Source organism: Neovison vison, chromosome 1, assembly GCF_020171115.1.
Source record: "Neovison vison isolate M4711 chromosome 1, ASM_NN_V1, whole genome shotgun sequence".
NCBI lineage: Eukaryota > Metazoa > Chordata > Mammalia > Carnivora > Mustelidae > Neogale > Neogale vison.
This window is the reverse complement of record NC_058091.1, coordinates 231941486-231957420: the sequence shown is the minus strand read 5'-3', so window position 1 is coordinate 231957420 and position 15935 is coordinate 231941486. Positions and strand designations below refer to the sequence as shown.

Below are 15935 nucleotides of genomic sequence, written 5' to 3'. Positions count from 1 at the left end.
GTAGACTACATAGTAGCCTGACATTCAGGAAATCAAGACTCTTTTCTCACTTGATCCATTTGTCCATGCTGTGGTGATGACTATTTGGGAATGTGATCAGATTTTCCAGCTTTGATAAGCTGTATATCAATAGAAAGTGGCAAGAAAGCCAGAAGCTTAGGCTCATGATCAACCTAACATATTAATTATTGAATCTTTTTGGATTTGGATAATTATTCTACAACTTGAACTTCAACTTAAATATTTATTCCCTTAAAATAATATCTAAAATTTTAATTTTATAGTGAAACACAGTTTATTTTGACTATGGGCTCATCATCTGACTTGGTATCACCTCTGGCTTTCATCACTGATATGGTTGTTATTTACATAGGAAAAGTTGCATGATATTTAAAAATCAAGGTAACTGTGGCCTCTTTCAGATCATTGAAATCACTGATGGGATAAGACTGATGGAATCAAGACTACCTGAGGATCTCATATTGATAAAAGATCATGCTAGTTTTTTTTCTTAAAGCGGATTATATTTTATTATTATTTTTATTATCTGCATTATTGGACACAGTGATAATGATAGCATCTCTTAGACTGGATAAATTTTTACTGAAGAGTGAATCTGACCATGTCTGAAAGGTCCTCATTTCTTTTTAAAATACGTTATCATAGAAATGGGAAATTGTACTTAGCTTGTATCTTCTTTGTTTTTAATTGTAGCAAACTTGAAGAAGAAGAAAAAGAGAAGAAAAATAATGGCAAGGAAGGAAAGGACAAAGCAAAGCCTGAGAAAGTGAAAAGAGAAGCAGCACAGGTAACTGTTTTAGATATTAGAATCACATAAATATTCCATTCCCCTAGACAAGCCTCCCAACTCCTACCTCCTCATTCCAGTGTCCTTAGTGACTTCACAGAATGAGATCATGTATTTGGATCCTTGTATATAAGAAGATCCCTGGGGCGCCTGGGTGGCTCAGTGGGTTAAGCCGCTGCCTTCGGCTCAGGTCATGATCGCAGGGTCCTGGGATCGAGCCCCGCATCGGGCTCTCTGCTCAGCCGGGAGCCTGCTTCCTTCTCTCTCTCTCTCTGCCTGCCTCTCTGCCTGCTTGTGATCTCTCTCTGTCAAATAAATAAATAAAATCTTTAAAAAAAAAAAAAAAAAAAAAGAAGATCCCTTCTTCCCATTCACACCAAGTATGATTTAGTTGCTTGTGCATTTGAGAAGAGGTCAGTCATCATTTTCTCCACTGACCATGTGAATAGTATTATCCCAAAAAAAGAAGTGCATACAGTTGGCTGTCTTGTTGTCCGAATACAAACCAATAGAGGCAGATTTCAGATTTTTCTCTGTTATCTTTTTATGTAGGGATGGTTAGTCCTAAATAAGCAAAACAAAAACAAACCCTGTTTTTTAAAACAATTTTTTAATTTTTTTATAAACATATAATGTATTATTAGCCCCAGGGGTACAGGTCTGTGAATCGCCAGGTTTACACACTGCACAGCACTCACCATAGCACATATCCTCCCCAATGTCCATAACCCCACCACCCTCTACAGACCCCCCTCCCCCCCATAACCCTCAGTTTTTTTGTGTGTGATTAAGAGTATCTTATGACAAACCCTAAATTTTAATCCCAATTAATTTTCTGTGAGATTTGGGGGAAATTGCTTAATGGTATTTTTGAGCCTTGGGTTTCCATTCTCATATGATGATGATGATGGTGATGGTTGTTAATTATTTAGTTGCTGCTATATTCCATATGGTATAGCAATTTTAGGACTGATCTTTGTAGTAACCATTAATGTATGTATTGTTGTCTGTATTTTATAGATGAGGACTCAGAGGCTCAGATAAGAAGTTAGAAAATACATATAGTTAATAATTTGAGAGCTAGCAATTGGTCCACAAGTTCTGGCTATCATGCCCATGATATACTTTATATTTTGCACCCTGTCACCATTTGTCAGAGTCCTAAAGGGTACGGTCAGCTCTTCATTTCTCCTCTCCTCTATCCTTTTATAATTTGGAAGACCTGACTTCTTACTGTTCTCCCTGCTCTCACCTTTGTTCCCTACAATCTACCCTCAACTCAGAAACCAAAGTAATTATTTAAAAACAGAAGGCAGCTTATGCCACCCAGTGGCTACTCATCTCACTCCAAGTAAGAACCAGGCCACTAGAAAGTGGTTTACAAGGCCATGCATGATCTGCCCTCTGCTACCTCTCAGACCTCATTTCCTACTTTCTACCCATTGCCACCCTTGTGCCAGCTACAGTGGCCACCTTGTTGCTTCTTGGACATGCCAAGCATTAAGTCAAGGTAGTCCATCTTATGGACTCAGTCACATACAGTTAAAAACCTGAACTCTGGACTCACACTGCCAGGGCTCAAATACTGGCTGTGTCTCCATCCCAGTAAGGCAAATAGTTTGTGTCTTATTTTCTTCACTTATAAAATATTATTATGTACATTTTTTTTGTGAAGTCCTAGGAAACGTATCCATGTATAAGTCTTCAGGATTATACATGAAATGAACTTTACTTTCTGTATGGCCCCCTCATACTCAGACATGACTATCCTTTTCTTCTGTCAAAATTCTGGCTATTTTTCATGTCTCAGAATAAGTATTAGCTTCTCTGCAAAGATTTTCTCCATTTAAACAATATACTTATTAGCTCTGTCATCTATTATGCTAGCAGTTTTTTTTTATTTCTCAATTATATCATTGTTTTATTCTAACTACAGATGCTTCTGTGCACTTTCTCCAAGGCTCTAAATACTCTGTATTTGGTTTTTACGGTTGCTCTAACAGATTACCACAAACCTGGTGGCCTACAGCAACCCAAACTTATCATCTTTGGTTTTTACATTAAAAGTCCGACCTCGGTCTCACTGAACTAAATCAGATGGTTGGTAGGGCTGTGTTTCTCTCTGGAATCTATAGAGGAGAATTTGTCTCTTTGCTTTCTCTCACTTCTAGAAGCCATTGTGGTCCTTAGCTCCTAGACCCCTTCCATCATCTTCAAAACCAACAGCATCATGTCTCTGACTGTTCCTCTGCAGTCAACTCCTTTCAGTCTCTCCTGTCTCACTCTTCCAATTGTAGGAACTGACCCCTGCATTTACATTGGGGACACTAGGATAATCCAGGAGAATCTCCCCATCTCAGCATTCTTAACTTAATTATATTCACAAAGTCCCTTTTGCCCTGTAAGGTAATATTTTCACAGGATTTGAATATTAGGGCTTGAACAAATTTTAGGGGTAAGAAATACTGTTCTGCCGATCACAATTTTTTTTATAAAAGGAACAATAGATGATTCTTCATCTATCTCACAGTACCTAGCCCAGAATAATATTTGAGTTGAATTGAAGGTTTTCTAATGAGATCAGTAACGTAATCTTATTTTCCAGATAATGTGTGACCTAGACCCCTGAAAAGTATCTTGGTAACATTGACCTTATACATCACTGTTTTGATGTGTCCACTGTTTGGGAGCATTCTGTCACAGTTTTCAGAGGGGTAATGTGGAGGAGTTCTCCAGTATTTCGTTACCTAATTCTTAAATCCACCCTCATTTGGTAGGAGTTGTGCAGTGAATACCGTAACTATGTGAGAAACGGACGACTCCCCTGCACTAGAGAGAACGACCCCATTGAAGGCCCAGATGGGAAAATGCATGGCAACACATGCTCCATGTGTGAAGCCTTCTTGTGAGTAGAGCCACATCCACTGCTGCTGAGTGTGGGAGAAAGATAGGCCTGGGGCAGGCAAGGGTGGTCACACCGAAGGTTTCTCTAGTAAGTGGATCTGGAAGCTATCTTTGCATCGACTTCAAGCATTTACAGTTATAAAACCATATACTTTGCACATTTCTTTGAGGTATTCTCAGTGTTCTAAAGTGTTCTTGGACCAGGTGCTCACAGCAGATTCCTCCAGAGTTAATGGCATCCAAGGACTGGGATACCTGTTCTCTGCGTACATACTACCATGAATAATCCAAAGATGTGATCATTAGGTGCTACCAAATTGAACGTTTGCTAAGATCTAGTAAATATTTTCAAGCGTCCTCATTGCTTTCTGAGAAGAAGGACAAGATCTTTATATTTCCAGAAGAATGTAGTGCTAAAAATTTGTTGGCTGGTTTCCTGTGATGCATGTGTCTTATTCTTTAAGCAACATTAAAAACAAAAAACGATATGGAGAGCTGGGCATTTACCTTCCTACTCCCATGCTCAGTTGGTAGAGTATGGAAATAATAGGATATTTCTGTCTAGCGAGATTTTCCTGTTAGGATAATAGGTACTGGGTGCCAGGAATGATTCTCCCTTCTCCCCCTCCTATAGCCAGCAAGAAGCACAAGAAAAAGAAGAAGCTGAATCCAGAACAAAAGCTAAGAGAGAAGCTAAAAAGGTAGTAATCCTGGAAGGTTATTACCACAATGAAGGATGAGGTTTTGCAGTTTCTCTGTTAAAAACAAACAAACAAAACAAAACAAAAACATAGAATTACTGAAAACCAAAGTAAGAGAACTCAAGGATCATCTAGTCCAGGAATTGATAGAATTTTCTTCAAGGACCAGTGAGTAGACATTTTAGATCGTGGCCATTCAGTCTCTGTTCCAACTCTGCTGTCACAGCATAAAGCAGCTGTAGGTAATATGCAGGTAAATGGGCATAGATGTGTTCCAAAGAGACTTTATTTAAAAAACTAGGTGGTGGGTCAGATTTTGCTTATAGGTCATAGTTTGCAAACATTGGTTTTAACTCATTCCTGAATTTTTAAATGAAGATTTGAAATCCAGAGAGAAGGAAGAAATTGCAGTGGCACCATTGACGTCAGATTCCACATGTTCATATTTTCAAGTTCTCATAGTTGAAAAATGGAAACAAAGGAGTTCAAACTTAGATCTCCAGACACCAAACCTAGCATTATTCCTAGCCCACTATGTCGGTTGGATGACCACATTGGGTCACATCAGTTGTGTTCCTCACTTTAATTATTTCTGGTGCCAGCATTTTGGGGAAAATAAAAATAATACATTGGGCACATTAGAATAATCTGGGATAATATTTTCTTGGTTTCAAAAAGGTTGATTCCAAGTAGATTTTTTTCAGGTTCATGGTCATTTGCTTGCTCCCATCAAAGATGAGTGGTCAGTTCTCAAAGAAGCCAGGTTGATAAGGGATTCTTTCTTATGTGTGGGTATAGATTCAGTCTGGATTTGGGGGCTAAATCTCAAGGAAAAAGAAAAGGAAACTTCTTATTAAGTCATCCATGTTTGGTAGGAATTGAATGGAAACAACTGCCAGGAAGAAAAATACCCAGAGGTCATTTTCTGTACCTGTTTTACTAGAAATCTCTTGGAAGGAACCCAACAAAGTAATTTATATGAAAATATCCATGGCTCTTGCCTTTTCTCCTCCTTTAGGATACATGCAGTGAATTTCGGAGCCTTTTGCAAAATGGAAATCTTTTCTGTACACGAGAAAATGATCCTGTGCGTGGCCCAGATGGCAAGACCCACGGCAATAAGTGTGCCATGTGCAAAGCTGTGTTGTGAGTGCTCAAATGATGGGGTGGGCAGAGTTGGGGAGCCAGAGAGCCAGGAAGATAATGTCTATTGTGTTTCTCCTTTCTTTACATATCAAGGAAATAAATGATTCTCTGCAGAATGTTTTCAGGCAAATCTTTCTTGTAAAGGCCAATATTAGAACCAGGCAATATATGACTAGGGTACTACATTCTCTATAATTTCTGGAGTCAAGCCTACCATTAGTGACCTACTAATAGATCACAACAGGGTAAAATTTGAAGTCCTTTGCTGTCAGATGGATCCCTTTTCTACATTATCTTTTAAATACCTCCGGGAAAGTAATAAATGTATTTTACTATCAGTCTAACTTTTCTACCTATGTTTTTTTTTTAAATATCACATTTTTCACAAAAAGAAAAAAATCTTTACACAAAGCTCAGAAGTACACATAAAATATTTCAGTCATCCAATAGCCATTTACTGAACATCTATAGTGTACAGTGCGAATAATAATTGTACATAGATGGATGCAATAGACATGGGTACAAGTTCATATAATAGGAAGGAAAATAGGCACCTGGGTGACTCAGTTAAGCATCTGCCTTTGGCTCAGGTCATGATCTCAGAGTACTGGGATCCAGCCCCACATTGGGCTCCGCCATCAGTGGGGAGTCTGCTTCTCTCCCTCTCCCTCTGCCCCTTCCCCTGCTCTCTTTCTAAAATAAATAAATCTTTAAAAAAATATGAAGGAGGAATTGCTGAATGATAAATGATGTATTTGATGTGTTCTAGTACTTTGGGGAAGGGAGAGTTAGTAAGTTTTATGGGGGAGTAAACCTGGACCTTATAATCTGGATAAGATATAAACAGTCCAGGCAGGAATGAGAGGAGAAGGGAAAAACATAGGTAAATCTCTTAAATTAAGGAAACCGTATGAACAGTAAGAAGCAAGTCACTTAGTTTGTTAGAACTAAGCCATTTGCTGGGTTTGAATGCCAGTTCAAGGATTTTGAAGTCAATTCTATATATCATGGGAAACCACTAAAAATTTTCAGGTAGGAGAGTAAGTGGGATAAATATGGCTCCTTTGGGAAGATTCATTTATATTAGCAGTAGAAAGGGAAAAAAGAGAAGGAAGGGACCGAGATTTGGAATGCTGCTGCTGGTGGAAGACGTTTGCAGGAATCCAGGAGCAGTAACTAGTGTGAGAGAAACAGGAGAGAAGGTGAGGTGTGAAATCAGTGCCATGCTGGCAACAGCTGTGGGAGCTGAGAGGTGGGAGCAGAGACTGCTCCAGGGTTTTGTTTTTCCCGAAAGGTAGAGAATCCAGGAGCAAGAGCACATTTGGTGGAAAAGATAATTATTGTTGGACCTCTTGGCTCAGAGGCCTTTGAGAAGAATCCAGCTGAGAGTCACAGGGAGCATGTATGAAGGGCTAGTAAATTGCTCACATGGACTTGCTTATGCTTACGTACATGTTGGTTTCCCTCTACAGGAGGGAGAGCTCCTCCAGGCAGAAGGACTGCATGTAATTTGTCTTTCTGTTTTCAGAGAAAGGCCTGCAGCATGGTAGATGTTCAGTAAATGCTGGTGACTTTCTATACAGATCTAATCTGGTGACAGGAGGAGGAACTCGCAGACATGCACTCCACTCTCTGTTAATCTATTCTTCCCTACCTCCCTCTTTCTAATTTCCAGCCAGAAAGAAGATGAAGAAAGAAAGAGAAAAGAAGAGGAAAATCAGAGAAATGCTGCGGGGCATAGTTCCCATGGCGGCGGTGGAGGAGGAGGCAAAGCTCAGGTGAGGACCTCTAATTCCCACAGGCAGGGTGGACACAAGTCATTGACAAGGGCACCGCGGCCAAGCCCATGGTAAAGGGTAACGGAGGTCATGCAGGGTGTGAAAGCATCCTGGGAAGGACAGGGGACTTTCCCCTTGAAATTGCAGGGTAATATCTCAGCAATTTTTCATCTCCTTTGGGTGTGTTTTAACTTCCTTAAACCTGGAATAATTAACATGATGACGTCATCTGTGTCTCCTGACCCTTTTTTACATAATGTCACTCTCAGGCCAGTAACTGATCCCAGGAGAGATAGTGGAGCTGTTCCCTGTTAGCATTTCATGCTCTTCCTCTTCTCTAAAGTACTCTCTCTTTCCCTCAGTGAAGCCATATGTGAGAGGGAGACTTTCTGTTGATCCATGCAGCATATTAGGTGAAACAGCAGGGTTTTTCAGAGCCAGATAGTTTGGAGTACGACTCTGCCCCTGCCATGCAGGACTTGTCCAGTGTGGAATAAATGACTTCATCTTGCTAAACTCTAGTTTCCCTTATTCAGCAGTGCTTTTTTTTTTAGTATATGTGCTGCCGAAGCGAGCACTTCAGCAGTGCTCTTACAGAGGATAAAATGAAACAATTTAGGCAAGTTTTTAGCACATTTCCTGAGACATTTTGAAGGGTCAGAATGACAGTAACTGCCTATAAACCCCTCCTTGGGCATGTGAACAGCACTGCATAAGATGAGAGCTGCTTGGTCTCTCTTCTTACGACATTGGACTATCAAGACCATGTCTTTGCTTCCAGATCCAACACAGACTCAGAATATGTCTTTGATAAATTCTGGCTATTCTGTTTTTCCATCTCTCCTTAAGGAGGCTATATCCTCACTTTCAAGGGGAAAACCTGGTAAGGCCCTTTGTCTCTCTACTTCACAGTTCGCTTGAGCCTGTCTTCTTGGCATTTTGCATAACTTTGTATTTTCCTCCAGCATTTCTTTCTCCCTATGATCTACACCAGAGGTCAGCAACTTTTTTTTTTTTCTGTAACGGCCAGAAAGCAAGTATTTTAGGCATTCTGAGTCATTATAGTCACTGTTGCTTCTATTTAGTTCTGCCACTGTTGTCGGAAAGCAGCCATAAATATACCTGAATGAGTGAGGGTATGTTTCAACTTTTATTTATAAAACCCCATATATAAAAACAGACAGCAGGACAGATCAGTCCTGTAGGCTCTAGATTGATGACCTTTCATCCATGCTATTAAATCCCAGCAAGCTTGATATTTCCCTGTATAGAATCTCAAAAGCAGTATTATTATCCATGACAACTGGCGTCTTAGGATATTGGTGATTCCAGTCCGCCCTTTCTCTGTAGATAGCCATGCTAGATGTTACATATAAGAGGAGGTAAATCAGAACTTTTCTTAACTCAAATTGTTTTGAATTGCACTTGTTAAACTTAACAGCAATACAATAGATCAGGTAATCTGGAGGCCTACTCTCCTTTTCTTCCTCAGGACCAATGCGCAGAGTTCCGGGACAAAATGCAAAATGGAAAACTCAGCTGTACTCGGGAGCGTGATCCTGTACGTGATGCTGATGGCAAGTCGTACAACAATAAGTGTATCATGTGTAAAGAGATACTGTAAGTACTTCTTTCCTCCAGCAGTCCAAAACATAGTCACCATTTCCCCCTGAATGACTGGCTCTTTCTCATTTACTTACAGCTCCCTCCAGGAAAATTACTGCTTTTGTTAATTCCCAAATAGTATCTCTTTCCCATACATTGCCTGAGGAACCACAAGCCCTACCAATGGCAGCTAATCAGTGTCTGCTTCCTGCTCTATTTTTTCTATCATAATTCTGTGACCTGTAAGTGCCATCCCAGTAGATAATTGTGCTTTTGAACATACGATGCCTAAATCCTATGGAGAGTCTGTGAACATCGTTTGGGATAGCTCACCGGCATAGTTTAAGAGGCCTGTTTCTTGTATGCATACAACACATTTATTGTATAATCCGGGATGTGCTGCTTCTGTTTTCCCATGGTCAACGGTCCTGAATTGGAGTGCTTGATTATCCTCAGCCACACTTGATTTGTGTTCCCGAGGCAAGTTAACAACATAACCACTGCTGTATATTAAGGTAGTTTTCTAGGTGACCTTGATGGGTACTCATAGTTCTAAAATTGGATGCCTGTAGCACAATTCTATTAATTATGGCATGTAATTGATACGTAATTAGTAAGTAATGCTTCCCCACACATACACCTTTTTCACCTTTCTCTTTGAAAAGAAATGACAATCTTGTGATAGTATAGGCCACGTGAGAAAATCTAATTAGTATAAATGTTGCATTTTACAGATGAGAAAACCTGAATTTTTTTTTTAAGTTCAAGGTTTCATGGGGGAGTGAACTTCAGAGCTGAAACCAGAATTCAGTTCCTCTGGATACCAGTCTAATATTTATTCACATTACAAAAAGTCTTTAATAGAAGCAGGGTAGTAGAGTAGAGCAGTGCTGGGGTTTTAGCATCAGATGATTTGAGCTTCATGTTCCAGGACAGGTTATTTCACCCCCCAGGCTTCTGTCTGCTTGTATTTATAATGCGGGTAGAGGCAGCAGTAATCATCAGAGCCACATAATGTTTCTTATGAACGTTAAATGAACAGAACTATGTAAAAACTCCTAATACAGTGCCTTGTAGAAAGTCGGCATGGGATAAATGTGTCCAGTAAATAATACATAACAGCATAATCACTGATTTTATGATCTCTTACACTATCCTATTACCCTTTTGTCCAACTTTCACTTTGCAAATACAACTAACACAATTGAGATAGCTTTTTACTTATGACTTTGTTTCTTTTGTGTCACAAAGTAATAGGAGATAATTTGGTTAAGGAACAAATAATTCTCAGATGCAGAAAGTTATACAAAGTAATAGGAGATAATTTGGTTAAGGAACAAATAATTCTCAGATGCAGAAAGTTATGAGATAAAATTTTGCCATTGTGACCAGTATCATCTATGTTAGAAGATACTTACGTGGAGTATTTTTTAAAAACACAACACAAATAGAATATTTCTTATGATCTTTGGAAATCGTTCATCTGACAATAAATGGTTTTGACTCTCTGCTATGTAATAGGCCCTCTTCATGGACAAGCATTCTTGATGTGAACAAGACAAAGTTCCTGCCATGGAACTATAATATAATATAATATAGAAAAGACAGATTATAAATAAATAAGGAATTAACTACATAGCACAAGGCCAGATAGCAATGGGAAAGTAAAATAGAAGGCAACAGAAAAGGATTGCAGTTGCTGCTTTGTTTATGGTATTCAGGGCAGGCCTGACATGTGAGGGATACTGGTAAAAAGTGAGTGAAGTGAACCATCTGGACATCTGGAGGAAGAAAGTTTCAGGCAGAGCAAGAACCAATGCAAACTTCTGAAGAAGAAAAATTACCAAGCTCAAGAAACAGAAAGGAGGTCTTCATGTCTCAAAATTATTGCATGGAAAATTGCAGGAAAAATGAGTTTGGAGAGGTCAGATAAGGTTTTTTTAGACCAAGAGAAGGATGTTGGATTTATTCTATGTGTGATCAAAGGTCAATGGAGGCTTTTGATCAGCGCCATGATTATCACTAGAATTCCACTAAACTGAATCATTACAGTGCCCTCTTTTTCCAATAGAACTTGATTAAAATGTCATGACTTCATATATGCTTGAATATCTAGGATATATTTCATTGCCACTTTACTACATATATTCCCTCAAAAGAATATATACATATTCAGGTTATATATATTCATACACATGTTTGTTTTGTGAACAAAACCAAACAAAACTTTGAAAGAGATAAAAGTGTTTTAGAGTTTTGCAGTATTTGGATCTTGAGCCAACTGCATTGGAATGACTTGGCTTGTTAAAAGTTAGGCTAGAATCCTAGTCTAGATCTTGCCAGTAAACCTGTTGGGATGGTCAGTGAATCTGAACTTTTAAAAATCTCAGTGTTTCTTAATGCACATGAAAACTTAGGGGGCCACTGACATCAGTATTTTATCAGAAAAATAAGAGATTAAAAAACAAACAAACAAACATGATCCCAAGGTACTTTCTAGATTACTTGTCCTTTTTCTGTCTTGGACTCCATTCTTTAAGAAATAATATTCTAATGGGTTGCCTTACTTGTCAAGGCACTAGGATGATGAGTTGGTGGTGAATTAAAAACCACAACTTATGATGGAAATATGAGGACACTGGGCTTAAGACCTGAAACTTGCCTCTAAATATCTGATGGGTTAACATCCAGAAGAGGTCATGGATTCAGCAAACCTGTTCTTGTTGTCCTGGGACTGTGAAGTAAGGCTGAAGGACAAAAGTTAGAGATAAATCTGGACACAAATAAAGGAGACTTTGAAATTACTTGAGTTGTTCTACCTATAATATTTACCTTATATACCCTGTGATAAGGAAGATTCCTAATAACAGAGCTGGCTGTCCGCCTCAAGGATGCACAGACATTCTCTGTGAAGGAGGTGGTTTAGGATATCCAAACTGTAAGGCTACTTCCAAACCTGAGTTTGGGTTAACATGATGACTATTGACTTTTCTACTCCAGGGAAAAAGAAGCAGAGGAACAAAATAAGCCTTCTGGCTACAGATCAAATGGGACTGAATCAGCACCAGAAAAGGTGAGTCGTTAACTAGATTTTGACAAGAATGGTCTTTCTGTAGGTCAGCACGTGGCAACCAAAAATAGGGAAAGAAGGGACACCTTTGTGGCTCAGTCAGTTAAGCGGTTAAGGGTCTGCCTTCGGCCCATGTCATGATCCCAGCTCCCTGCTCAGAAGGGAGTCTGCTTCTCCCTCTACCTGCCACTCCCGCTGCTTGTGCTTTCTCTATCTCTCTCTCTCTCTGACAAATAAATAAAATCTTAAAGAAAAAAAAGGGAAAGAAAATGTCAGTATTACCACCCAAGATCTTTGCCCTAAGATCAGAAGCCATCATACATGTCAGTATTGCTAGTAACTTGTTCAATGTAGATATTTAATACCAAATGGAAATCTTTCAGTCTAACATATTACAAAGTACTTTTACAAATAGTAGTTTACTTCATTGTCTGAATAGCCTGGTCAAACACCTTTTTTAACTTTACTTTATTGATGGGGAGAATGAGGCTTTAGTATTGTCACAAATTACTATCAAAAATGGCTTATCACAACACAAATCCTCTTTGTGGAGGCTCTAGGGAAGACCTGTTTTGTATCCTTTTCTAACTTCTAGAGGCTGCCTGCATTCCTTGGCTCATGGCCACCTTTAAAGTCAGCAGTGGCCAGTTGAATTGTTTTCATGCTGTCTTACTCTGATACTGACTTTCCTGCCTCCCTCTTTTACTCATGAGAACCTTTCTGATTACACTGGGCCACCCAGATAACTCAGGATAATCTCTCCATGGTAAGGGCAGCTAACTAGCAATCTTAATTCTATCTTCATCCTTAGTTTGTCCTTACCGTGTCAACCTACATATTTACAGGTCCCAGGAATTAGAATATGGACGTGTTTTAGGTCATTATGCCACCTCCCAGCAGGGTTAAGTGGCTCTCTGACTCTCAAATCAAAATCTTGGATTTTCAAGCTCAATCAAATACTATGTGAAAACAGCTATTTCCAATATAAACTTTCCTTCTCTTTAGGACACATGTGATGAATTTAGAAGCCAAATGAAAAATGGACAACTTATCTGCACTCGAGAAAGTGACCCTGTCCGGGGTCCAGATGGCAAAACACATGGCAATAAGTGTGCTATGTGTAAGGACAAACTGTGAGTATTTTCAAAAATGTGACTTTAACTGCAAATATTGAAGTATGATAATCATTTATTATCAGTTTGGAAAATAACTTCTTTTTAAAAACATCTAATTATTAATGAGGTGCTTTTCATTTCAGCTGAAATGTTTTTTTCCATTTTTTCTTCAAGGGAAAGGGAAGCAGCTGAAGGAAAAAAGAAAGAACAGGACAGCTTGAGAAACACAGGAGAAAAGAACAATGAAAACCAGGTAGTGTGTGTTAAGATGTATTAATACCTAAAGCTGGAAGCTTGGGGGTAAGGTTAATTCATTCAACAACTATTTATGAAATGTCTGTCCCACTCTGTCCCACTTATTCTGTATATGATGATGAACAGGAAAGCATGGCCAGGTCTTGCAAAGAAATAGCATGCTATTCAATGCCCTGAAAGCAACCCTGATGTAATTACCATCTATTTGCAGGACCAATAACAATCGTCAAGCTACTGTTATTATCAAGTGGATTTCTTCTCTGAAGTTTTATTTTTTTTAAAGATTTATTTATTTGAAAGAAAGAAAGAGCATGCACCTGTGGGTGGGGAGGAAGGGCAGAGGAAGAGAATCACCAGCCCACTGAGCACAGAGCCCAACATGGGGCTCTATCTCATGACCCATGAGATCTCCACCTGAGCCAAAACCAAGAGTCAGATAATTAACTGACTGGGCCACTTAGGCGCCCCTCTTCTCTGAAGTTTTAAAACAAATAATCAAGCAAATAGATAGCAGAATTATAAACAAAAAAGCAAATATCCAAAACTTGGAGCTCCAGAGGGTAAATTCTTGACTTGGCGTTCCAGTGCCATCTTGTATTCAATAAGGGCTTTAAAAATAATGTTCAGTGCTTTACAACACTAACACATAGAATATGACACAGTACAATCTCTTCTGATCCATCCATGGACTCCAAATAGAAAAGAGAAAATATGAAGTTTCCCCAGGAAAGTTTTCCTGTTAAGGAATATTAATGAGGGAACTTTTCATTTGGAATATACTGACTTATAAAATGAACGATTAGTAGTAATTTTCATTTTTTAAAAGATTTTTTATTTATTTATTTGACAGACAGAGAGATCACAAGTAGGCAGAGAGGCAGGCAGAGAGAGAGGAGGAAGCAGGCTCCCTGCCAAGGAGAGAGCACGATGCAGGGCTCAATCCCAGAACCCTGGGATCATGACCTGAGCCGAAGGCAGAGGCTTCAATCCACTGAGCCACCCAGGCGCACCAGTAATTTTCATTTTTAAGAAATATGTTGGGAATATCTGTTATTTATTTTGGTAATTGAATGGCCTTGAGGTAAGATTGTGTCAATCATTTCTAATAGCTGTCTATTCTATTTATAATCTTGGGCAATATTTTTCTTTTTTAATACCTGTTTTAGAAATTTCAAACAAAAAATATATATTCATATATTAAAATTGTCCAGACATTTTCTATGTTTGTGTGGCAGAGACCTGTTGCTCTGAACAGAAGATTCACAACAGCTGTGTTTCAGTTTCAAAAAGGGAAGAGAATTTTATTATTATTATAGAAACCTAATAGGAACAGAAGAAGAAAGGAATCTATGTAGATGAAAGTATTGTAGTCAATAAATGAGAATTAGGCAAGGTTACATCAAATCAGATACTCAAAACATCTGACCTCATTAGATGGGGAAGCCCAATAGAATAGCCTGACTGGAGTCTCAGCTGGAGACCTGGACTGAGCATCCTCCCCTCAGGTGAGACTTCAACCGACCCTCCCCATAAGAGCCTTTTTTATAGGGTAAATAATAGGGTTTGAAATTAAACATTTTTCACCTACCTGCACTTTGCAGTGAGCTGTATTTTTATGTTACCATGATTCTATATTTTCAAGGTGCCTGGGCTATGTCTGTTTGCCTCCTCTCCCAGATTCCATTCCAGGGGGCCAGCCCAGCCTTGAGCAGGAGGGGGTGTGAGACAAGATTTGTAGTGCCTGGCGCTCAGAACAGAAGGGCCATCTGGAGGCCAGATAATATATTTCAAACCACCAGGCTCACAGGATTATTCATACAACATGAGTCTCACAAATTTCTTAGCCTGCCTGTGTACATGCAGATCCAGGTGGTTGTCTCTGCAGGACAAATCATAATAACATTTATCCATATGGACATGTGCCCAGGACAAGCTTCTAGTTCTAGAATAAATGTCAGGAAGCTATAATGTACACATGAAGAATACAGTCAGTAACATCGTAGTAACTCTGTATGGTAACAGACGGTAACTAGACTTACTGGGGTGACCATTTTGCAAAGTATGCAAATGTCAAATCACTATGTTTATCTGAAACTAATATAATCAATTATACATCAGTAAAAAATTAATAAGTCTTCCCAAAATCTGTGCAGCAGGTGGTATTGTTCTAGAGTTTCAGTTGAGAAAAGCTCACATAATAACTACATGCAGATAATAAGAGAAGAGCTGGAGATTGCATCCATAAAGCAAAGATGGACGCACAGGCAGATGGGTGCTATCATAAACATATACATATGTGGGATTTTGTGTAGCTGGAAATGGAAATAAATTCTAGCAGCTTCCAAAAATGATCGCTGTGAGACATTTAATATTTTGATCAAGTATTCCAGAGAACTTTTTTAATACTGTAGATAAAAGTAGGTCTGGAGTTTTTCATAGATATCACAGTTTAAAGAAAGAAGGGTAGGAACAACTGGCTGGCTCAGTCAGTTAAGAGTCTGACTCTTGATTTTGGCTCAGGTCATGATCTCAGGGTCATGGGATCTGGCCCCA

The 15935-nt window shown here is 39.0% G+C and overlaps 1 protein-coding gene across 1 annotated transcript in view; it reads left to right on the top strand.

Annotated features, from left to right (window-relative positions):
• Positions 1-15935, top strand: part of SPINK5 (serine peptidase inhibitor Kazal type 5) — an 82020-nt gene that overhangs the window by 50987 nt on the left and 15098 nt on the right. Inside the window, exons 18-26 of the mRNA XM_044224818.1 lie at positions 715-808; positions 3586-3713; positions 4347-4413; positions 5432-5559; positions 7235-7337; positions 8830-8957; positions 11943-12015; positions 13018-13145; positions 13302-13380. Coding sequence (XP_044080753.1) covers positions 715-808; positions 3586-3713; positions 4347-4413; positions 5432-5559; positions 7235-7337; positions 8830-8957; positions 11943-12015; positions 13018-13145; positions 13302-13380 — 928 coding nt within the window. The remainder of the gene's footprint in view (positions 1-714; positions 809-3585; positions 3714-4346; positions 4414-5431; positions 5560-7234; positions 7338-8829; positions 8958-11942; positions 12016-13017; positions 13146-13301; positions 13381-15935) is intronic.